This window comes from Chrysemys picta, chromosome 22, assembly GCF_011386835.1.
Source record: "Chrysemys picta bellii isolate R12L10 chromosome 22, ASM1138683v2, whole genome shotgun sequence".
NCBI classification, from domain to species: Eukaryota; Metazoa; Chordata; order Testudines; family Emydidae; genus Chrysemys; species Chrysemys picta.
Window position 1 is genome coordinate 1317711 of NC_088812.1, and position 24294 is coordinate 1342004.

Here is a 24294-nt window from a genome sequence, read left to right on the forward strand (position 1 = left end):
CGTGGGCAGGATTCCGGCCCCATTTCCCAGCAGGGGACGCGGCGGGACACAGAGACGCAAGGACTTGCCCAGGGTCCCACGGGGGAGCCAGGAGCCAAGCTGGGATTTGCATCCAGATCTCCCCCGTCCCTGCGTTTGCCATTCTCTCTGGCAGCCTGAGCCCGCCCCCGGCCTGCGGCTGGCTGGCGCTGTGCACAGTAGCCCCTGGACGCCTGGCACTACGGGGCAGAGCGATTGTGGTGCCCACGTTGGCGGCGTGCGAGCAGCTGCTGCCTTTCCCTCTGGGAGCCGGGCCCGTGTCTTGGCCAGTCGGCCCAGTGCGGGGATCTGGGGTCAGGGCCGGGCGCCACAGCTCTGGGTCTGTCCCCGTCCGCGGCACAGCAGCGTGGGGATGAGCAATGCAGCCGGCCTGGAGTATTCGCTGCCCAGTGCAGGGCCGTTCCTGCAGCGGAGCCGACCCAGGACCCCCTTCGGGGCGTGACCCCAGACAATCGATACCAGCGGGGTTATTGCTTAGGGGCGCCCCCGTCCGGCCCAGGGGCTGTGGGGACACAGAACACAGAGCTCCACCCTCCCCGGAAGGGCTCCCTGAGACACGAGGCAACAGCTGGAGAGGGAGCACCGCCCAGCTGTGCGTTCGCTCTCAGGGTCACGCCAGGAGGTGGCTTTGTGGGTGCTCTGGAGAGCGGCCTGGGGCTGAGAGGGAGACAGTGCAAAGCAAAGGAGAGTTGTCTGGTGAGAGAGGGAGCTGTGTGGGGCAGGCACTGTCTCATGCTGGATCTGGGCAGCACCCGGTGCGACGGGGCCCTGATCTCGGCCGGGGTCTGGGCAGCGCCCGGCACGACGGGGCCCTGATCTCAGCTGGGGTCTGGGCAGCGCCCGGCGCGACAGGGCCCTGATCTCAGCTGGGGTCTGGGCAGCGCCCGGCGCGACGGGGCCCTGATCTCGGCCGGGGTCTGGGCAGCGCCTGGCACGACGGGGCCCTGATCTCGGCCGGGGTCTGGGCAGCGCCCGGCGCGATGGGGCCCTGATCTCGGCCGGGGTCTGGGCAGCGCCTGGCACGACGGGGCCCTGATCTCGGCCGGGGTCTGGGCAGCGCCCGGCACGATGGGGCCCTGATCTAAGCTGGGGTCTGGGCAGCGCCCGGCGCGACGGGGCCCTGATCTCGGCCGGGGTCTGGGCGGCGCCCGGCACAGTGGGATTGGCACCTCTAGGCTCTATTAACCATAATAGGACCCGGCGCACCCTCTGCCAATGAGCTGTCCCTCGTTCGGGGGGGCTGGGGGGTGTTTCTCATTCTCCCAGGCGGTGCTGGATGTTAGAGAGCTGCTTCTGCCCCTTCCCTTGCTGTCCGGGTGCGGGCGGAGGCCAGACACGCGGGCTGAGGTGCTGCGGCAGAGACGCAGGATTTCTCTCCGCGCGTGTGTTGCATTTTCTCAGCCGTTCCCGTGGTTGCTGGCGGAGCCGCCTCTGACCGAGCTAGAAATGCTGCCTGAGCGGGCTCCCAAATGCCAGCAGACGCGGGGGCCAGGAGTTCATGGCTGCTAAAGCGGGGGGGGGGGGGGGGGAGTTGCAGAGTTTTCTGGGCTTTCTCCAAACAGCGAGAGGCAAAACAGGCTGCGAAAGGGATCGGTGCCCGGCCTGCAGACAGGGGCTGTGGGGCCCAGGGGGTCAGTGCCCGGCCCGCAGACGGGCTGTGGGGACCAGGGGGTCGGTGCCCGGCCTGCAGACTGTGGCTTTGGGGGCCCAGGGGGTCGGTGCCCGGCCCGCAGACAGTGGCTTTGGGGGCCCAGGGGGTCGGTGCCCGGCCCGCAGACAGTGGCTTTGGGGGCCCAGGGGGTCGGTGCCCGGCCCGCAGACGGGCTTTGGGGGCCCAGGGGGTCGGTGCCCGGCCTGCAGACAGTGGCTTTGGGGGCCCAGGGGGTCGGTGCCCGGCCTGCAGACAGTGGCTTTGGGGGGGCCAGGGGGTCGGTGCCCAGCGGTGATGAAGGTGAATGAGCCATGACTGGATGCCGGGGCCGTGGAGGACAGCAGAAAAGTTCGATCTCTGTGGCAGGCCCCCTGCCCGCAGGAGCCCACAGGAAGAGTCGTGCTGCGGTAGGCTGGCTGTGATCGCCCTGGCTGGGAAACCGGGGGAGGTGCCTTTGGCTGGGGCTCCCCGGGGAGCCCGTCCCCTGGCTTTTGACATCATGCCGCCGAGGGCTTGTCTGTCCTGGGCCTGGTGCCCCAGGAACCTCACCGGGCCTGGATTTCAAATCGTGAAATCGGCCACCTCCTCCCCGGAAATCGCTCCGTAGGGAAATCTCACTGGGTGTCCTGCAGCATCTGCAAACAGAGCACGGCCTGGTCACTCAGCTCGGTGCATTTCCCAGCGTCTCGCGAGCTGGGCCTCCAGCCATGGGGCAGAGCCCTGCCTCGGTCCCAGGAGCCTGGTGAAGCCGTGAGATGCACGCTCTGTAACGGCGGCTCCCCGTCGCACAACCAGGAGACCGCCTGAAGCCTGTATGTAACGCTGTGTAACGCCACCGCTGGGACCGCCGACAATCGCACGAGAAACCGCGGCTTTCTGAAGGGCCTTCGATATATGAGCACAAAGGCAGGAGCCCGCAAACAGGGGGTGTCTGAGCGCATCAGGCATTTCCCGAGCCCGGGCACAGTGTCGAACACCCTGGCCGATGAAGCAGGGCACAACCTGCAGGACAGCAATGTGCATCCTGACGCCAGAGCTGCCCTACACCCGGCTGGCAGCCACAGACAGGCTTCTGACATCCCCCGCGTGAAACCACACCGCTCGTCCTGCTTGTCCGCGGAGCAGGCCCTGACAGCGGAATCACGCTCCTCCGCACGGCTGCCGGGCCAGGGCCGAAGGCTGACCCGGCGTGGCTCGAGGAAGTACGAAGGGACGCCCAACAGTTTCTGAGTGGACGTGGGAGCTGCTGGTGTCCCACCTGAGCTGCTTAAAGGTGCTTGGAACCGGGGAGCATCGGGCTGCAGCAGCTGTTCCGGAGAACGTGGGCGCTGGACAAAACACCCGCAGACTGGATACAGCAACGGGTCCGATGCTGAGTGGGGGTGGCCTACAGCTCGGAGGCTGTGTTGTCCAGTGGGCAGCGCACCAGGAGACTTGGGTTCTACTCCCAGCTCTGCCTGTGACCTTGGGCAAGTCCCTTCCCCCGCTCCGTGCCTCAGTTTCCCCTGTCTGCACAGATTTTGAGCTCCTTGGAGCAGGGACTGTGTCGTGCTGTGTTTGTGCAGCGCTTAGCAGAGTTAGGTCTCTTGGTTCTATGGTAATTAATAACAATTAGCTGCTCTGTAAAGCTGGCTCTAACGAGATGGTATTTTGCAAAGCCAGGCAGAGAGGTCCCTGGGGGTCAGGAATGCTTTAGCGCCGCCGTTATTTAGAGACTGGTTTTTTTCGGGGATGACGTTTTAAAGGCAAACCCCTTCACAGCACCTGGTCCCCTGGGTTCTACCCGCCCCTCGCGGCATGAGCTGAGCTTAGAACAGGCCATACAGTCAGCCTGCCATTGGCCGATGCTGCGGTAAAGCATGTTGCTAATTGGCAGTTTCCAGGAGGGACAATGTCCACCCCCCCTGCAGCTAACAGCAATGTGCACGGCTGGGCCCGTCACCGGAGCCAGGGATGCCATCGAGTGCTTTCCTGGCACCTGTGTAGTGCAGAACTGCCTGCCTGCAGCACGTCTGTGTCTGCGTGGAGCTGGTGGTGGCCAAGCCCAAGGCCGGACCAGGAGTGACCCTGGCTAGCTCCTTGGAAGTGCTTTGTCTTCTCTCAGGACTGGGTACAAACACCCTCCTTTGCAGGGTGGACACAGCCCGGGTGTTGGGGCCCTGCCGGGGGCCGTGGTCATGGGGCTGCCCAGGGTCACCTCTGCAAAGCTGGGAGGTGATAGCCCGGGGTGCGGCCGTGTCTGCCCCCGGGGCGACGGGCAGGGCTCTGCCGGCATTACCCGCGGTGTAATGCACGGGGCTTTCCCAGTAGTGTGCGCACTCCGCCTGTCGCGGGGCTAGGACCCCATAGCCCCGGTGCTCGGGTGTGGAGATGGGGACCAGGGAAGGGGAATGGGGGCAGAGACTTGCCAAAGGCACCGTGGCTCCGGGTAGCACGTGGCACAAGGGACTCATCTGGGTAAACTAGCTGGTTGCTAAGCTTCCTCCCGGGGGCTCTCCAAGATACCCGGGGAGGTAGGGCAGGGTCCGGGGCAGCAGTGGGGTAGGGTCACCCCCCGGGCTGTCCGAGATACCCGGGGAGGTAGGGCAGGGTCCGGGGCAGCAGTGGGGTAGGGTCACCCCCCGGGCTCTCCGAGATACCCGGGGAGGTAGGGCAGGGTCCGGGGCAGCAGTGGGGTAGGGTCACCCCCCGGGCTGTCCGAGATACCCGGGGAGGTAGGGCAGGGTCCGGGGCAGCAGTGGGGTAGGGTCACCCCCGGGCTCTCCGAGATACCCGGGGAGGTAGGGCAGGGTCCGGGGCAGCAGTGGGGTAGGGTCACCCCCCGGGCTCTCCGAGATACCCGGGGAGGTAGGGCAGGGTCCGGGGCAGCAGTGGGGTAGGGGTAGAGCGCCCGTCAGCGACCCTGGCACCTCCAGCCCTCCGGCAAAGCAGGTGCCAGCGTGTCCCCTTCTCCCCCCTCCTTCCCCAGCGTATGCTGAGCCCCCACCCAGCTCGCAACAGCCGTGTGCTTGGGCCGGGGAGCCAGCCGCTGGTGTGCTCTGAAACCACGGCCAGGCCAGGCGACTCGGGGGCTACGGAGCAAGGCCGTTAGCAGCTGTGGTGCGGGCACTGCCACCCCCACGTGGGAGGGACTCCCAGGGCGTCTGGCTGGGTGCAGCACACAAGCCCCCGGTGCCGGCGTCTGGTTCCAGCACAGGCTGGGGAGGTGCAGCCAGAAGGGGCCGGCTGGGGGTCTGAACTTCCACCTGCTCCTGTGGCTCGGGGGGGTTTTGGATCCGGGCGCCAGTTCTGGCCCGTTTCCTCGCAGTGTCATTGCTGCCTGGCCCTGACCCGGAGCTGGGCCCAGACACCTGCACCTGCCTTGCTCAGAGCGCCCCCTGGCGGCCGGCAGCGGGAGCAGCATGCCAAGCACAATGCTGCGTGTCGCACGCTGCCTTTGCACGGGCGTCGCTGCCCCCCAGAGGGCCTGGATCCCCGTTGCCCTGCACTTCCAGGCTGTCATTCCCGCGGCCGGCGACAGGCTCAGTCCGGGTGGAGCTAATGGCGAGGGGTGGGCGCAGTGCAGCTCAGGGTTCCCCACCCAGGCAGGCGGCGATGGGAGAGGCCCCCAGAGCCTGGCGGGAGCCCCAGTTTATTCTTTCGGCCACTGCTGGGCTGTGGGTTTTGCTTCGTGTATCGGCTCCATTCCTGGCTGTGGCTTCTCCTCCTCCCTGGGCCAGCGGGGCCCCCCCCCATCCCCTAGGGACCGGCAAACACTGGGGCAGAGGCTGGGACCGCTGGGGGGTTCAAGCTCCTGGGCTGGGGCACAGGGTCTCAGCCATGTGGGTCAAACCCCAGCATCTGGGCCAGTGCTCTGGGCAAGCGCCGAGGGGCTTGTTCGCAGCACCTGGGGGGGAGCCGGAGCCCAGGGGCACCCGGCTACTGCTGTGAGGACAGCACGTCATGGGGCTGGTTTCTCTTTCCCCTTGAATCACCTTCACGCTCAGTTTATCTCTCAAATTGAGATGATTATTATTACATGTAGTAGAATCATAGATCATCAGGGTTGGAAGGGACCTCAGGAAGTATCTAGTCCAACCCCCTGCTCAAAGCAGGACCAATCCCCAGACAGATTTTTACCTGTTTCCTAAATGGCCCCCTCAAGGATTGAACTCACAACCCTGGGTTTAGCAGCCAATGCTCAAACCACTGAGCTATCCCTCCCCCCTGACTGTAACACACACAGACCCCGACCGAGATCAAGGCCCCGTCGCGCCGGGGGCTGTACAGACCCCAGCCGTGTCTGCACAGCACCCCACACAACAAGGGCCCAATCTAAGTTGGGATCCTTATGTGCTACCATATTACTAATAATATATCTCCCCTGAAAATATTTGCCCCCTTCTGTTTTGTCTCACCTCCAGCCAGTCTCCCCAGGTTGGCTGATGGAAAGTGAGGCCGCGAGCAGCAGCGGAAGGGGGAGCTCGGGTCCCACTAGCTGGACGCTCTCGTTTAGCCCATCGCGGTGGTTTGGGTTTGCACCGGCTGGTCGGGGAGGGGCGCTCCAGCGCAGCTGCCAGCTGTGGGGAGACTAGTGGGGTTGGTGGGGCTGGTTCTCGGTGACCCTCAGGCCCCTTTGTGCATCTCTGGGGTGGCGTAAAGGGGCCTTAACGTGGCTGGGGACGGCCCTGGCAGTCCCCTCCCTGGCAGGTGTGGAGCTGGCGTAAGGGCCCTGCTCCCAGCCCTGGCAGGCCGAGGGTGGATCGGGGCATGGCCAGGAGCTGGGGGCATGTGCACGGTGCCTGTTCACCCCTCCCTGTGGGGCACGCAGCATGAAGTAGAGCAGCTCTGAGGCTGCTCTCATTGACCCCAGGGCAGGCGCTGGGGGAACTTTCACAAGGGAAGGAATTGGTGCTAGACAGGGCAGGGGCCTTGTGTTAGAAGCATTAGTCAGGGTCTGGGCAGCGCCCGGCACGATGGGGCTCTGATCTTGGCCAGGGTCTGGGCAGCGCCTGGCATGATGGGGCTCTGATCTCGGTCGGGGTCTGGGCAGCGCCTGGCATGATGGGGCTCTGATCTTGGCCAGGGTCTGGGCAGCGCCTGGCATGACGGGGCCCTGATCTCGGTCGGGGTCTGGGCAGCGCCTGGCATGATGGGGCTCTGATCTCGGTCGGGGTCTAGGCAGCGCCTGGCATGATGGGGCTCTGATCTCGGCCGGGGTCTGGGCAGTGCCTGGCACGACGGGGCCCTGATCTCGGTCGGGGTCTGGGCAGCGCCTGGCGCGACGGGGCCCTGATCTCGGTCGGGGTCTGGGCAGCGCCTGGCGCGACGGGGCCCTGATCTTGGCCGGGGTCTGGGCAGCGCCTGGCACGACGGGGCCCTGATCTCGGTCGGGGTCTGGGCAGCGCCTGGCGCAACGGGGCCCTGATCTTGGCCGGGGTCTGGGCAGCGCCTGGCACGACAGGGCCCTGATCTCGGTCGGGGTCTGGGCAGCGCCTGGCGCGACGGGGCCCTGATCTCGGTCGGGGTCTGGGCAGCCCCTGGCCATGGGGCCCGAGTTCAGCCAGGGCCTTTGACAGGCTCTTTCCCGGTCATTTGCCGGTGGGTTTGGCTGGTCAGATCCGTGCCACAAGCCACACGTGGATAGAAGCTGGAACGTGTCTTCACACTCAATGGTGGGGAGCAGTCTAGATGCGTGGGGATGGGGGTGGGAGGGGCTCTGGGAGCCCTGCAGGGGCTGGGAAGATGCGTCTCACCGGACGTGCGCTGACCCTTTCCCCTGCTTCCCACTGGGGCCCGCGCCGGGGAACGGCCCCGAGCAGACGTCTCAAAACCTCCAACAAGAAACAGGCTGAGGCAGGGCAAAGGGTCGATCGGTCCCATCCCGGCCCGGCCCTGCCGCCTCGGGGGCATGGGCACCGCCAGCTAGTGCCACCAGCCCCACGTGCCAGGTGCCAGGCAGGGCAGTGGGCGGGCGGAGATGAGCTTTCAGGGGCTCCCAGCACAAAGGCCCAGGGCAGCTGGCCTGGGAAGGACAGATCAGCTTGGTTTGAAGCCTCTTTCGAAAGGCCGCCCAGCCGGCTAGCTTGAGACGAACAGCACCCGCTGCTGAGCCGCCGGCATCATGCCCGCCGTGGGGCTGGCAGGGGAAATCTCCATGCCAGGCACTGACCAGCCCCGCCCCCACGTACCTTGGCAAGCCAGCCCCAGTCCCGTGCCAAAGGGATGTGCCAGAGGCAGTCAGCGCCGGCTGTCTGGCTCTGCGCACCCCTCCAGGTTCGGGGGGCAGGACCAGACAACCCCCCCCACATTCAGGTGCATGAAAGCTGGCTCTGCAGCCCGCAGCAGCACGAACGTGTGCGTTTCCTGAGCGGCCAAGGGGCTGGGAGTGGGGTCTAGTGACTTAGAGAAGGGAGGGGCTAAGGGTCAGGACTCCTGGGTTCTCTCCCTGGCTCTGGGGAGGAGTACTCGCTAGTGGGAACAGGAACAGGAGTCAGAATGTGTGGGTTCTCTTCCCAGCCCTGACCTTGGGTGAATCACTTAACCTTGCCCTGTGCCTCAGTTTCCCCATGCCAAGTGGAGTTGACGATGTCTCTGGGCCCTTGGGGAGCGCTGTGAGCCCCTGGGATGGGAGGGACGAGGGTTACAAACAGTGGGGTTAGCTCCAGCCCAGCTCTCTGAGCCGCAGTCACCCCCCAAACAGGCTGGATAAGGGGGAACAAAGACAGCACCGGTTCCCCATGAGCAGCCGGAATGACAGTAATTAGAGCTAGTGCGTTAATTGCCAAGTACGGCACAGTGCAGCCTTGCCAGTGAAATTGGCCCTGGCTCGGCTGCGTGCCCGAGAACGGCGCGTTCCCCAGTATCTACCGGGCCCCCGGCAGGGGGCAGGGACCAGCTGGGGGGGTGAGCCAATTGCAGGCAGCGGGGTCCGAGGTGAAAGCCCTGCGCTGGGCGGCAGACTCCCGGGCGCTGGTCCCACGCGGTGCTGCTCAGGAATTCTGCCCGCTGCAGAGCTGCCCTGTGTCACGCCCCTTCGGCTGCTCTCGTTGGCCAAGCCTGGCGACTCCACCACAGCCCCGTTCACCACCCTCCCGTCTCTGTCGGCATTTGGCTGCCTTCAGCTTGCAGCCCTGGGGTTGTGTGTGCCCTGTAGGATCCTGGGGCGTTCTCTGACCCCGCTCAGCTGATCAGCTCCCGGGGGCTCGAAGGCAGGGGCTGGCATGGAGCGGCGCTTGCTGTCACAGGAGTGCTCGAGAGAGACCGGCTGGGCCCAGAGCTCGGTAGCAGACCAGGCACCCAGCATCCCCAGCAGAATGCGCGGTGCCTCTTTCCTGGCTGTCCCGGCCGGTCATTACATCAGCCCCGCAGCTCCCAGGTGGTCACCTCCCATGAGCTCTCAGCGTGCACTGCCACTAACCAGGCCTGCGTTTTCACTAGTGGCACGTGCAGTCACACGCCGTCAGCACGCACGAACCTTCGTGCAAAACTGATCTCTAGCTCCTCACGGCTTAACTTACACCGCTGGGCCATTGCTTCCTTCCCCATCCCTCGGAGCCCCCCCAGTAACTCAGAGAGACAGTGGTAACGAGCGCAGATTAGTCACCGATGATTGGAGTAATGCCCGGGCAGCGAGGCCATTGATTTTCTGTGTTCCTAGAATCCCCTTCCCTGATCGATGAGATACCGGCCGCTTGCTGCAGTGCTTCCAGCGGGGGCCTCTTCCCCCAGCTCCTGGCGCTAGGAAAGCTCCAGCGCTTCGCTCCCGCCGTTTGCGCTGGTCACACTTGACTAACTGCAGCTGTGCCCGGCCCAGTACAGAGATGAGAGACGCGGTTCCTAGGGGGTCAGGCCGATGGGCCCCGGGGACCCCCTTGTCTGACCTGTATAGCGCCGGCCCCGCATTCGCCCCCCATTGACCTAGAGCACAACTCCCAGCCTGGATGTAAAGACTGGCTAGTGCCGGAGAATCCTGCACCCCCTTGGGAGCTGTCCCACTTGTTAGTCACCTGCCTCTTGAAAACTGGCACCTGCTCCCGGCCTGAGTTATCTGGCTCCCATCAGTCCGTTCCCTGCTCGACAGCAGAGCCAGTCCCACATATTCCCCCCGCAGGTCTTAGAGCCACAAAGGGACATAATGCCTGAATCCCAGGGTTAGACCCCACTGCAATCCACAACCCCCATCCGCACCGAAGTGTTCACAGTAACAGCTCCCTTCGCACTGGGCATGCGCACGGCTGCCTCCCGCGAGGTGCTGGCCGCCTGTCACGGAGTATTGGGGAACTCAGGGCCCTGCACCCCCGGCTTCCTGCGATTCACCATGACTCTCAGCCAGCCAGTAAAGCAGAAGGTTTATTTGGATGACAGGAATACAGTCCAAGACAGGTCTTGCAGGCACAGACAACAGGGCCCCCCTCAGTTAGGTCCAGCTTGGGGTCCCAGGGCATGCCAGCCCACCCCCTTGGGGGGTCAGAGCCATCTCTGCCTCCCAGCCATCTCTCCCGCCTCCTTCCAGCCTGCCCCCTTCAGCCACCCCGCCCACAGCCTTTGTTCAGTTTCCCGGGCCCCGGAGTCATCTGACCTCCAACCCCCTCCTGGGTTCTCATGTTACAAGCTCAGGTATGTTCCCTTGGGCCGGCTCCCATCCCCCGATGCAGACCATCCTAGTCACACTCCCCTGTCAGCATTCACACACCACAGTAAGAACAGTCCCAGTTCGTCACATCTCTCCCCCCTTCGAGACCGAACTGAGCAGGGTCACTTTAGCCAGTGACCCGGGGAAGTTCGAACCTACCCCCGTTCCCATGGATGCCCCCGCATCCCTCCAGTTCCTTGGTGAGAATTACACCAGGCCCCTTCCGTTCCACGCCCCCCCTTAGGTCGGGGGTGCTTGATGGCACTCGCAGTTCGCATGTGGGAAGGTTTATGCGGCCTGTGCCCTTTCCCCACCCCCATACCTCTGGGGTTCCAACTGGGCTGTGGTCTTCTCCCAGCGCTCCAGTCTGGAGGTCTGTGCTTTGGGCTCTCTTGGTTTAGAGCCGCCCTTTTAACCTTGGCCACCCTCTGGAAAGGATCCTTTATGCTGGGCAAGGGTCCTAAAGCTCTTTTCCCCTTGTCCCAGGCCTTCCTCCCCCTCTGACAGGGGTCACAGGATCCGCAGTACTGTCGGACAGTAACAAAGACCCCAGGCCAGTAAAAGCTCCGTAGCAGCCTCTGCTGGGTACGCCAGGTTCCCTGGTGCCCTGAGAGGGGAATGTCATGGGCCCGGCACAGCAGCTGGCGGCGATACTTCTGGGGTACCACCAGCTGCCTCCTGATCCCCCCTGACTCCATTTTCCCTGGGGGAGCCCATTCTCGGTACAGGAACCCCTTCTCCCACAGGAACCTTTTCCGGCCACCTCGTCCCATGGTCTGTACCGCATTGAGGTCGGCCAGGTCCCTTATCTTCCGCAAGGAGGGATCTCTCTGTAACTCGGCCTGGAACTCAGCAGCTGGGACAGGGATGGCCACCTGCTCTTTCTCGCCCGCTGGGTCCGAAGCTGCAGCCTCCCTGCGCCGTGTCCCTGGGCGTTCCCTCCCCACCAGGTTAGGGTCCTGCGCCTCAGGCAAGGCACCCCCCCCAAGGCCAGGGCGCAGTGCCCCTCGCCGGCTCTGACTGCGGGTCACAACTAAGGCGGTCTGGGGGCTGCTTGGCCAGTCCTCTAGGTCCCCCCCCATCAACACCTCAGTGGGCAAATGGTGGTGCACTCCCACGTCCTTGGGGCCCTCCTTGGCCCCCCATTTCAGGTGTACCCTCGCTACGGGAACCTTGAATGGGGTCCCGCCCACCCCGGTCAGGGTCAGGAAGGTGTTGGGCACCACCCGATCTGGGGCCACCACCTCGGGCCGGGCCAGTGTCACCTCTGCGCCCGTGTCCCAGTATCCATAAACTTTCTTCCCATCCACCTCCAGGGGAACAAGGCACTCGCTCCGCAGGGCCAGCCCCGCGCCAACCCTGTAAACGGAGAACTTTGAATCCGGAGCATCTGGCCCCCCAGAGAAGCTGGCCTGGGGCCCTTCTCTCTCTTGAGCAGTTGATAAGCTGCCAGCCCCTCTTGCGTTAGAAGCCTGCCCCTCGTCCGTCTGGGCCTCTACCAAGTTAACCCGGTGCGGGTTCGGTCTGCTCAGTCTGTCCTTGAGCTTGGGGCACTGGGCCCGAACGTGGCCTCTTCGGCCGCAGTAATAGCAGCTCAGGTCCCGTGGGTCCCCTCGAGCCGGTCGGTTGTCCCTGACGCTGGGCATTCCCCGTGGGAGGGGATTCCCCATATTCCCCCTTTGGGAGGTCCCAGGGTGACTCTCTCTCTGCATCGCGGCGGGCCTGTTCCTTTGGGGCTCCTCCCTGCCACCCCCTGACCGGCTCTTTACAAACTCATCAGCCAGCTGCCCGGCGTGTCGCGGGTTCTCTGGCTTTCTGTCCACCAACCACAGCCTCAGGTCGGATGGGCACCGCTCATACAGTTGCTCCAGTACCAGCAGTTTAATCAGGTCCTCCTTCGTCTGGGCCCCACCAGCCCACTTGCTGGCGTATCTTTCCATGCGGGCGGCTAGTTGCAGATATGAGATCTCAGGGGTTTTATCCTGACTCCGGAACCTTTCCCGGTACATCTCAGGAGTCAGCCCAAACTCTCGTAGCAGGGCCTTTTTGAATAGTTCGTAGTCCCCTTTCTCTGCCTCTCCCAGTTGGCGGTACAATGCCACGGATTTGGGGTCCAGTAAGGGGGTAAGGACCCGGAGTCTGTCCGCGGGATCCACCCGGTGCAGCTCGCAGGCCGTCTCAAAGGCCTCCAGGAAGTCATCCATGTCCTCCCCCTCCTTGTATGGGGCCATGATGCACTTATCAAAGCCCCGTGCAGTCCTGGGTCCCCCCTCACTCACCGCAGCCGGGGGTTCGCTGCCCTTCAATCTCGCCAGTTCCAGGTCATGCTGACGCTGTCTCTCATTCTCCTGTCTCTGTCTCTCTTTCTCCTCCCGTTCACGCTGATGCTGTCTCTCATTCTCCTCCCGTTCATGCTGTCTCTGTTGTTCACGATCCTCCAGCTCCCTCAGTTTTAGCTCTTTCTCCCATTCCAGCCAATTCCGCTCCCCGGATGCCGAACGTCGCCGGGAGGATCCTCTGCTGGCCGGCGAGCTTCGCCGGGGGGACCCCCTGCTGGCCGGGGGGGTCACGGCGCCTTCGGTATTTGCTGGGCTCCTCCCCACCCTTCCCCTAGGCATAGGAAGGAGGGGTCTCGGGAAGCCCTCAGCAGCGGGCTGACCACTCCCAGCTGGGACAGACACTGGTGCCTGCGCTGCATTTGCCAGGCTGCTTCCCTGAGACACAGGGATCAGTTCATTCGCGCGATCTTCCGCCTCCAGCTGGGCAATGAGCTGTTCTTTGGTGAGCCTCCCAATGCGCAGCCGCCTCTGCTTGCACAGCTCCACCAGGTCGCTCTTAAGCCGCTTGGCATACATCTTCCTGCTGGCCACTCACCGGCCTGTGTGCTCACAGCTCCCCACAGTTCCCAGGGGGCCCCCTAGTGTGCCAGCCCTTCTCGAGGTCACCGCCTCTCCGCCAGGGTCGAGCTGCAGACTCCTCCGCCCCTGGGACCACTCGCTGCGATCCCCCCGGGGGACCCTGTTACTGCAAAAGTCCTTCTCGCTGGTCACACACTCCCAGGGGTAATAACCGTCTCTCTCCCACTCTTCAGCAGGCCTGGTTCCCGTCCATCCCCCTTCGTTTTACTGCTCCCCAGTCACTTACTGCAGGAAGCGCCGTCCACGGGGTGCAGTAGATCCCACCGCTGCCACCAGTTGTCACGGAGTATTGGGGAACTCAGGGCCCTGCACCCCCGGCTTCCTGCGATTCACCATGACTCTCAGCCAGCCAGTAAAGCAGAAGGTTTATTTGGATGACAGGAATACAGTCCAAGACAGGTCTTGCAGGCACAGACAACAGGGCCCCCCTCAGTTAGGTCCAGCTTGGGGTCCCAGGGCATGCCAGCCCACCCCCTTGGGGGGTCAGAGCCATCTCTGCCTCCCAGCCATCTCTCCCGCCTCCTTCCAGCCTGCCCCCTTCAGCCACCCCGCCCACAGCCTTTGTTCAGTTTCCCGGGCCCCGGAGTCATCTGACCTCCAACCCCCTCCTGGGTTCTCATGTTACAAGCTCAGGTATGTTCCCTTGGGCCGGCTCCCATCCCCCGATGCAGACCATCCTAGTCACACTCCCCTGTCAGCATTCACACACCCCAGCAAGAACAGTCCCAGTTCGTCACACCGCCCAGCTCCCCCTGCGGGTGGTGCAGATGGGCGGGGGGGGCTGTCTCATGCCCAGGGTGGGGACGGTGGCCGCCTAACCTCTAGCCCAGCGGTTGGGGCGCTCCCCAGGATGGGGGAGACCCCAGTTCAGTTCCCCCGTCTGCCTGATGAGCCCTGACTCCCAGCCCCACTGGCTGTAACTCACTGGCCCCAGCAGCACAGTGGGGGCCCTGACCACAGCCGGGCTCTCTCGCCACGGGAGCAATGCACGTATCACGCCCCGCCCCATGGTTAGTGGTTGGCTTGTGCTCTCTGGGTCCCGTCCCCCGCCTGCTGCCAGGCAGGGCAAGGCAGGGCAGGTGCCCCCACCTTGGCAGCTGTCTGACCATCGGAGCAGTACCAGCAGTGGCCAGCAGGTGGCAGCAATGGCTCAGTGGAACACTGGTGGGTTTTTTCCCCTTTCTTCCATGTCTGTGGGTTTTGGTGCCAGGACTGGGATGTGGGGGGACCCCCGGTCCCCAGGGCTGGTACGGCAGCAGGGCCAGCGTCGCCCAGAGAGCACCCACAGCGTCATTCGGGCAGCCGCCTCGGAGACAAATCACTGGGACGTCCGAACCATTTTATCCGGGACAGTTACCCCAAAAAAGGGAGGATCCCGGGACACCCTGTGAAGGTGTCATTGCTCCCATCCAGAGACAGAACCCAGGAGTCCTGGTGCCCCCCTCCCCCCGCTCTAACCACCAGACTCCCCTCCCCGAGCTGGGGAGAGAACCCAGGAGTCCTGGCCCCCACTGCCCCCCCCCCCCCGCTTTAACCACCAGACTCCCCTCCCCTCCCAGAACTAGGGGTAGGACCCAGGAGTCCTGGCCGCCAGCCCTTGGCTATAACCAGAGCCCCGCTTGCCTCCCAGCTCAAGCTCCCATTCTGGATTTGTGCTACAGGCACCTGTGTGTTTCCTCCAGGCCGAGGGCCCCTCACCCGGCTCCATGCAGAGCCCATGGCCGCATGGCGGGTCCCGGCCTCACCACTGCCCCTTTCCCAGGCTCCTGCCCCGGAAGCTGCTGCCCAGCCCCTGGTGTGAGCTCGCTGACATCACCGGCTTTCTCATAGCAACAGGCTGTGATGTCACGGGGGGAAGGGGAGCTGGGGCAGAAAAGCCACTTGTCCCAGCGGGAATCTCCCCATCCTGGGGATGAAGAGAGTCCGGTAGGTTGAGAGCCCACGGGAGAAAGCCCCCCCCCTCTGCACGAAGAGCTCACCCTCTAAACCCTGGGGGGTGGGACTATTATGTGTATTATGGTAGCACCTCCCCAGCTGGGAGAAGGGGGCCGGTGGAGGGATGCAGAGAGAAGGGAGCCGGCAGAGGGATGCAGAGAGAAGGGAGCCGGCGGAGGGATGCAGAGAGAAGGGGGCCGGTGGAGGGATGCAGAGAAGGGAGCCGGTGGAGGGATGCAGAGAGAAGGGGGCCGGCGGAGGGATGCAGAGAAGGGAGCCGGTGGAGGGATGCAGAGAGAAGGGAGCCGGTGGAGGGATGCAGAGAAGGGAGCTGGCGGAGGGATGCAGAGGAGGGAGCCGGCGGAGGGATGCAGAAAAGGGAGCCGGCGGAGGGATGCAGAGAAGGGAGCCGGTGGAGGGATGCAGAGGAGGGAGCCAGTGGAGGGATGCAGAGAAGGGAGCCGGTGGAGGGATGCAGAGAAAGGAGCCGGCGGAGGGATGCAGAGAGAAGGGAGCCGGCAGAGGGATGCAGAGGAGGGAGCCGGCGGAGGGATGCAGAAAAGGGAGCTGGCGGAGGGATGCAGAGAAGGGAGCCGGTGGAGGGATGGAGAGAGAAGGGAGCCGGTGGAGGGATGCAGAGAAGGGAGCCGGTGGAGGGATGGAGAGAGAAGGGGGCCGGTGGAGGGATGCAGAGAAGGGAGCCGGTGGAGGGATGCAGAGAAAGGAGCCGGCAGAGGGATGCAGAGAGAAGGGAGCCGGTGGAGGGATGCAGAGAAGGGAGCCGGCGGAGGGATGCAGAGAGAAGGGAGCCGGCGGAGGGATGCAGAGAGAAGGGAGCCGGCGGAGGGATGGAGAGAGAAGGGAGCCGGTGGAGGGATGCAGAGAAGGGAGCTGGCGGAGGGATGCAGAGAAGGGGAGACATGGTCAAAGCAGCGGGCTGGGAGAATGGCCTTTGGAGCTGCGCTCAGCTCGGAGCTGAGTGGGGCAGGACTGGCTCTGGCCAGGCCACAGCGAAGGCTGCTGTAGAACTGAGCTGATCAGAGCCTGGGCCAGAGTTTTACCTTCTCTGCCGGAAGTTGGGAGTGGACGCCAGCATGGATGGCTTGGTAACTGCCCTGGTCTGTTCATTCCCTCTGAAGCCTCTGGCACCGGCCCTGTCAGGCAGGCCCTGGGCTAGCGGGACCGTTGCTCTGCCCGGGGGGGCCGTTCCTATGTTCCGTGTGGAGGGGTGGGAAAGGCCGGATCGGCGCGCGGTCACCAGGGCAGAATGGATAAGAGCTGGAGCCTGGCTGGCGGACGTAGGGAGGGGCGAGTTGAAGGTGACGCCCAGGTGACAGGCAAGTGCTGGCGCTGTCCTGGTGACCGAGAGAGGGCAGAGCAGGGTCTTGGGGGAGACGAGGAGCTGGCGGCTGGACATCCAGGAGGGATGCCGCAGGGCGGGGCTGAGATTTGCCTTTGGCCAGGTCTGGAGTAGAGGGGGAGCCAGCCGGGAAGGAACTGGCGACAGAAGTTAGCTGTGTTTGCGTTGGCAGGGCCTGAGGAAAGTCGTGGGGCACGTAAGGAACTGCCCCTTAGCACTGATCTGGGAGACTCCCGGGGACGGGCGAAGGGCAAACAGAGCGCCTAGCACAGGCCCCGGGCACGATAGACCGGTCGGCCTGACTCCGAGAGCTGGAAAGATACTGGACCAAGTGATTAAACAGTCAATCTGCCGGCACCCGGAGGAGAGCGGGGGTAGAAGGAATAGCCAGCACGGCTTTGTCAAGGACAAACCTGCCAAACCGCCCCCATTTCCTCCTTCGACAGGGCTCCTGGCCTAGTGGGGCTGGGGTGACGCTGAGAGAGCTGCCTTCTCCTCGGGCTTTTGACAGGCCCACCTGATGTCCCTTGAGCAAAGCCAGGGAATGGGGCTAGATGCAGTGGCTGTAAAGGGGGGGACAACTGGCTGAGCGAGCGAATGCCCAGTGTAGTTCTCAATGGGGCGCTGTCAGACTGGGGGGCATTTCCAGGGGGATCCCGCAGGGGTCAGCTCTGGAACTAGTCGGTGTTATGAACTGGGGCTGTTCTTAATGTGGCCTTTGAATGCTGAGCGGGGAGGTTGGCTAGGATGGTCTGCATTGGGGGATGGGAGACTGACCGACGGAGAATACCTGAGCGTGTAACATGAGAACCCAGGAAGGGGTTAGAGGCCAGGTGACACCTTTGCCAGGGAAACTGAACAAAGGCTGTGGGAGGGGTCGCTGGAGGGGGAGTTTCAGGAGCTGGCTGGTGGAATGGCTGGGAGGCAGACGGGGCTCTGACTCCCCAAGGGGCTGGGGTGCCCTGGGACCCCAAAATGGATCTAACTAAGGGGGGATCCTGTTGTCTGTGCCTGCAAGATCTGTCTTGGACTGTGTTCCTGTCGTCTAAATAAACCTTCTGCTTTACTGGCTGGCTGAGAGTCATGGTGAATCGCAGGACGCCGGGGGTGCAGGGCCTTGTGTCCTCCCACTCTCTGGGACAGTCGGTGTATTCATTAACGACGTGGGTAACGGAGTGGAGAGTGGGCTTGTAAAATGTGCCAGTGACACCCGGGGGGAGGGGCTGGGAGCACTTGGGAGGCAGGTTTAGGATTCAAAACGACCGTGACCAATTGGAGAGTTGGTCTGAGATCAACAAACTGAAATTCAGTAAAGACCAGTGCAGAGTGCTGCTCTTGGGAAGGGTGTGACGTTATTGACATGAACTGTGATCGTGTAGATCATTGTGGCAACCAAGGTCCTGTAGTTGCACCAAATCTTGTACAAAGAAGGCCCCGTAAGGTGTCTATGGAGAGGTTATGACTTGCTGGTTAGGATGATGCTGTCTCTGTGTGTGTGTCATTTGTGCAGTTGAAGTTAGGAATATTGGCTCTGTACTTGTGTCTCAATGTGCTTTGATTCTAAGTAGCCTGAGTGAAGCATTTGGTCGGCTTCTTGAGAAGGGGCTATTCTCAGGAAGTGCCCAATAAAGAAACACTTAACGGATGATGAATTTTGGGAGACGCCAATCCACACCTGAGCTTTCCTGGGAACTTTCAAACTAACATGGAAACAATGGCGTCGGCCTGTAAACTGAGTCATTCATGGACATGTGACTTGCCCATGTGATTCCAGACTCCATCTTGCTGCTGTGATTTTCCACAGGAGAACCAAGGGGTTTCCACCCACAAGAGAAAAAATATAAAAGGCCTAGAAACCCTCCATCTTGTCTTCAATCCTGCTTCTGACCTCTGGAGGAACCTTGCTGAAAACTGAAGCTCTGAACAAAGGACTGAATGACCCAGCCCAGCTGGGGATGTTCCAGAGACTTGATTTGAACCTGCAGTTTATTCCATCACTGCTACAAGCCTGAACCAAGAACTTTGCCATTTCTGTGTGTCATTGATTCCATGTAACCAATTCTAGCTCTCATCCAGATCTCTTTCCTTTTATGAATAAACCTTTAGATTTTAGATTCTAAAGGATTGGCAACAGCGTGATTGGTGGGTAAGATCTGATTTGTATATTGACCTGGGTCTGGGGCTTGGTCCTTTGGGATCAGGAGAACCTTTTTCCTTTTATTGGGGTATTGGTTTTCATAACCATTTGTCCCCATAACGAGTGGCACTGGTGGGGATACTGGGAAACTGGAGTGTCTAAGGGAATCGCTGGTGTGACTTGTGGTTAGCCAGTGGGGTGAGACTGAAGTCCTCTCTGTCTGGCTGGTTTGGTGCCTTAGAGGTTGAGAACCACTTGCCTGGGGCTGTACCTGCCCTGTTCTCAGCAATATGTCCTGAATTGACACTCTCCGTTGGGTCCCACCAAAGGCAGCATCGTTACAGTCACAGGACGCCATTGTTTCCATGTTAGTTTAAGGTTCCCAGGAAAGCTCAGGTGTGGGTTGGCGTCTCCCAAAGTCCATCGTCCGTTAAGTGTTTCTTGACTGGGCACTTCCTGAGAATTGCCCCTTCTCAAGAAGCCGACCAGATGCTTCACTGAGGCTACTTAGGCCGTGGCTACACTGGAAACGTCAAAGCACTGCTGCAGGAGCGCTCCCGCCGCAGCCCTTTGAAGTGCGCGTGTGGCCGCGCTCTCCCAGCGCTGCAGGTACTCCACCTCCCCGGGGGGATTAGCTCCCAGCGCTGGGGCACGGTTTCCACTGGGGCGTTACAGCGCTGGCACTTGCTGGGCTCGGGGGGGGGGTGTTTCACACCCGAGCGAGAAAGTTGCAGTGCTGTCAAGCGCCAGTGTAGCCATAGCCCTAGAATCAAACACATTGAGACACAAGTACAGAGCCAATATTCCTAACTTCAACTGCACAAACGACACACGCACAGACAGCATCATCCTAACCAGCAAGTCAGAACCTTACGGGGCCTCCTTTGTACGAGATTTGGTGCAACTACAGGACCTTGGTTGCCACAATGATCTACACGATCACAGCTCTTGTCAATAACGTCACGAAGGGAAAACCCAAAGGCACAAGCCCCGCGTGGGGACTGCCAGGCTGGGCGCAGGCCGTGCTGCAAAGGGGCAGAGGGTCACCGGGGGTCACAAGCTGAATGTGAGCCCACAGTGTGCTGCCGCTACCAAGGGGGCTCGGATCAGCCCGGGGCGCAGTAACAGGCCGGGAGTGGCGGATGTGAGACGCGGGAGGTGACTGTCCCGCTCGGGACGGCCCCAGCAGGAGCCCGGTGTCCCGTTCTGGCAAGCTGGGGAGAGCCCGGAGGAGAGCGGCCGGACTGAGCGAAGGTTCAGCCAACCTGCGCTGCGAGGAACGTTACAAACCCGGGGCCTGTTTGCGCCGGAGAGAAGCCTGAGGGGCCCTGAGAACCGGCCTCCCACGCGCAGGGCTGGGGGAGGGGTTGTTCTCCACGCCCACTGGGGCAGGACAAGGGGCAGGGGCCGTATCCGCAGCAGGGGGGTTAGGTCCGGTATCCAGGAATCCCAGGGTAGCTGAGCTCTGCAATAGGGTCCCCAGGGCGGCTGGGACATCCCCGTCTGTCACGGAGGGTTTAAGGGCGGCTGGACAAACCCCTGCCAGGGCTGGGCTGGGTTGCTGGATCCTGCCTCAGCGGCGGGGGCTGGACTAGGCGACCCCTCGGTCCCTCTGAGCCCCACATGTTGATGACTGTCCTCGGTGGGGCGTCAGCGGAGAGCTGGGGTTTGAACTGGGGTGCGGGTGCGCTCGCCCGGAGACCCGGGGCAGAAGGAGAAGAGCAGGGGACGGAGGCCCCAGGACGCTGGAGGGGCTGAGCAGGACCCTCCAAGGGACATGCTGCCCGAGCAAGGAGCGTTTCCAGAGGAGCGTGGCTGGCGGGCCGGGGGGAGGGGCCAGGCTGGCTCTGACCTGTAGCTAGAAGAGGTCGTCAGAGACGGGCAGAGCAGTGTCTGTGGCATGCATGGGGCTGGGCTGGCGCTGGGGAGGGGCTCGGCTGGCACTGGGGAGGGGCTCGGCTGGCACTGGGAAGGGGCTCGGCTGGCACTGGAGAGGGACTGGGGAGGGGCTAGGCAGGCAGTGGGGAGGGGCTAGGCAGGCACTGGGGAGGGGCTGGGGAGGGTCCGGGCAGGCACTGGGGCGGGGCTCGGCTGGCACTGGAGAGGGGCTGGCACTGGGGAGGGGCTAGGCAGGCAGTGGGGAGGGGCTGGGCTGGCACTGGAGAGGGGCTGGCACTGGGGAGGGACTGGGGAGGGGCTAGGCAGGCAGTGGGGAGGGGCTGGGCTGGCACTGGAGAGGGGCTGGCACTGGGGAGGGACTGGGGAGGGGCTAGGCAGGCAGTGGGGAGGGGCTGGGCTGGCACTGGGGAGGGACAGGGGAGGGGCTAGGCAGGCAGTGGGGAGGGGCTGGTGCTGGGGAGGCGCTGGAGAGGGGGCGGGCAGGCAGTGGGGAGGGGCTGGGCTGGCACTGGAGAAGGGCTGGCACTGGGGAGGGACAGGGGAGGGGCTAGGCAGGCAGTGGGGAGGGGCTGGGCTGGCACTGGGGAGGGACAGGGGAGGGGCTAGGCAGGCACTGGGGAGGGACTGGGCTGGCACTGGAGAGGGGCTGGCACTGGGGAGGGACTGAGGAGGGCCTAGGCAGGCACTGGGGAGGGGCTGGGCTGGCACTGGAGAAGGGCTGGCACTGGGGAGGGACTGGGGAGGGGCCGGGCAGGCACTGGGGAGGGGCTGGGCTGGCACTGGAGAAGGGCTGGCACTGGGGAGGGACAGGGGAGGGGCTAGGCAGGCAGTGGGGAGGGGCTGGGCTGGCACTGGGGAGGGACAGGGGAGGGGCTAGGCAGGCACTGGGGAGGGACTGGGCTGGCACTGGAGAGGGGCTGGCACTGGGGAGGGACTGGGGAGGGGCTAGGCAGGCAGTGGGGAGGGGCTGGTGCTGGGGAGGCGCTGGGGAGAGGCCAGGCAGGCACTGGGGAGGGACTGGCACTGGGGAGGGACTGGGGAGGGGCTAGGCAGGCAGTGGGGAGGGGCTGGTGCTGGGGAGGCGCTGGAGAGGGGCCGGGCAGGCAGTGGGGAGGGACTGGGCTGGCACTGGGGAGGGACTGGGGAGGGGCCGGGCAGGCACTGGGGAGGGACTGGGCTGGCGCTGGGGAGAGGCCAGGCAGGCACTGGGGAGGGGCTAGGCTGGCAGTGGGGAGGGGCTGGTGCTGGGGAGGCGCTGGAGAGGGGCCGGGCAGGCACTGGGGAGGGACTGGGCTGGCGCTGGGGCGAGGCCAGGCAGGCACTGGGGAAGGACTGGGCTGGCAGTACCTGTGACCAGCCCATGCAGTGGGCTAGGAGGCCCTAGGGAGAGGCCCGTGGGGCCGAGACTGGAGCAGGTCTGTCCTGCGGGAGAACAGGGGCTGGGGTCCCGGGGGAGGCGGAGAGCAGACATTGTACTGAGCACGGCATGGACACAGCCCCTGCCCCAAAGAGCTCACCGTCTAAACAGACAAGGGGTGCGAGGAGAAACTGAGGCACCGAGTGGGGCAGGGACTTGGCCAAGGTCATCCTGCAGAGCTGGGGCCAGAAGGCAGGTGTCCCCCGTCAGCAGGGGCCAGGGCTCCTGCCCCAGAGCAGGCTGGGCTCTAACCAAGGGGAGGGCTCTTACCCCACCCCTGGGGAAACTGAGGCACGGGGCAGCAAAGGGCTCTCCCGAGGGCTCGGAGGGAATCCTTGGCTGAGCTGGGAACTGAAGCTGGATTCCCTCGGCTCCTAGCCCTGCCCCTTACCCACAATCCCAGCCCGGGTGCCTGCCCCTGAGTGGCTGTGGCTGTTTGTGCTGGGAGGGGAAGTCGGGAATGCCCAGCCCCTCTCTCCCCGGCTGAGGGTCCGAGCGCCGGCTCTGCTCGGCTCTGGGGCTTGGTGGAGCCTGGCCAGGCTTTCCTGTTCCTGCTGCGCTCGGAGAGCGGAAGGAGGGTGAAGCACTGGGCTCGGCAGGGCTGGAGGAACCTGCCCTCCCCGCTGGCTGGCTGGCTGGGAAGGGTGACTGACGGGGGGGGGCCTTTCGGGGGCACCTCCTATCCCCAGATCCGGGGGCACCCACCGCCCCGAGACCCCCCCCCCCCGCACGACACTTCCAGAGCCCAGGAGTAGCTGAGTTGCTAGAAACTTTGGCAGCCATTTGCTTCCCAGAGCAGCAGCTGCCCCCCCCGGGCCAGCGTGGCACCAGGAGGGCACTGCCAGGGGCTGGCAGAGCCGCGGGACGCGCCAGAGGGGCCGCAGGGCAGCACGCTGACAGCCGGACCGTGTCCCTGCCCCGAGCGCACCGGCAGGCGCCTGGCGAAGGCACCCTGCCCTGGCACTGTCCGGGTGTCTCTGACCTGCCAGCACCACTCGGGCACTACTGCCCTCCTCTGCCCAGCCTGCAGCCCTGCGAGACCCGGAGCTTGGCGGATCCATGGCGCAGGAGAGGAAGAGGAGAAGCTTGCCCCGGATCCCCGAGCTGGAGTTGCTGAGCAGACAGGACGACGAGACGTTTCTGCCCAGCTCACCCGGTGCCTCTGGCAGCCCCCAATCCCAGCCCAAGTCGGGCTCGGCCTCCAGGCCCCCCCACTCCCCCGTCTTCTTCCCCGGCAACTCGCCCACCTTCCTGACCAGGCTGCGGGTGAACAGGAGCATTCAGGAGCATCACCGCAAGCTCAAGGGCTGGTAAGGAGCGGGCACCCGGCTGTGAACCCTCCCCTGCCAGCCCGGGGGTCAGGGCCCCAGCACGGCCTCCTGCCATCGCAGTTTCACCCCCTCAGGCCTGGGCACAGCACGCACACAGCGGGGTGCCCCCCAGGCCCGGGAGAGCAGAGCGGGGCAGCCCGGGCACCAGCAGGGAGAGTCCCCCGTACAATGCCCGGCCCTGCCCGCTAGGGACGCCCAGGGCTGGGTCTCCAGCGCCCCTCTGCCAAGGCTGGGTGATTGGTGCGGCTGGACCGGATGCACCGCAGCCCTCACCCCACTGTAGGGCATGGATCTGCACCCAGAGCGGGGAGGGGGGGTCCCCACTGCAGCATCCCCCCATGGTCTAGTGGTTAGGCTGGGATGGGGGGGCTGGGAGCCAGGACTCCTGGGTTCTTGCCCTGGCCAGGAAGCGCTGTGTGATGATATCAGCCGAAGGCCCCTGTGATGTCTGGCAGAGTGAGCGCAGTACCCCCGATGGGTCTGCAGGGCAGCTGGGATGGGGTTTAGGGCTTTGTCGTCCCCTGTCAGCCACTCCCAGCGCTTTGCTAACTTCCATGAAGCCTCTATGCCCAGTGGGGTGGGGCATCATCCCCTGTTCCCAGATTGTGGGGAAACTGAGGCACTCGCTCCAGGTCACACAGTAAGTGATAGAACAGAGATGGACCCCAGGAATCCTGACTCCTGTTCCCCCCACTGTAATCCCTACACCCCACTTCTATTGCCAGTTCCAGGAGTCCTGGTTCCCAGGCCTCCCGGCTCTACCCACCGGACCCCACTCCCCTCCCAGAGCTGGGGAAAGAACCCAGGAGTCCTGGCTCCCAGCCCCCCGTTCTAACTACTAGCCCCCACTCCCCTACCGGAGCTGGGGAAAGAACCCAGGAGTCCTGGCGTGCATCCTCCATGCCCCCAGCTCTAAGCACTAGCATCCATTCATTTCCCACTAAGACATTGCCTGTGTCTGGCACTGCGGAGCCCTGCCCCGTGGCTCTGGGT

The 24294-nt window shown here is 63.9% G+C and overlaps 2 protein-coding genes across 4 annotated transcripts in view; both read left to right on the forward strand.

Moving 5' to 3' along the window:
* The window catches only part of LOC135977035 (uncharacterized), a 348641-nt gene that overhangs the window by 316096 nt on the left and 8251 nt on the right, over positions 1 to 24294 (forward strand). The gene's annotated exons all lie outside the window — the stretch shown is intronic.
* The window catches only part of PDE4A (phosphodiesterase 4A), a 137526-nt gene that overhangs the window by 71686 nt on the left and 41546 nt on the right, over positions 1 to 24294 (forward strand). The window contains exon 1 of one of the 3 annotated variants that reach the window (XM_065575644.1): positions 22430 to 23280. The exons of the other annotated variants lie outside the window; for them this stretch is intronic. Coding sequence (XP_065431716.1) covers positions 23030 to 23280 — 251 coding nt within the window. The 5' untranslated portion in view covers positions 22430 to 23029. Of the gene's footprint in view, positions 1 to 22429; positions 23281 to 24294 lie in introns of those variants that run through there. 3 annotated transcript variants of the gene reach the window in all.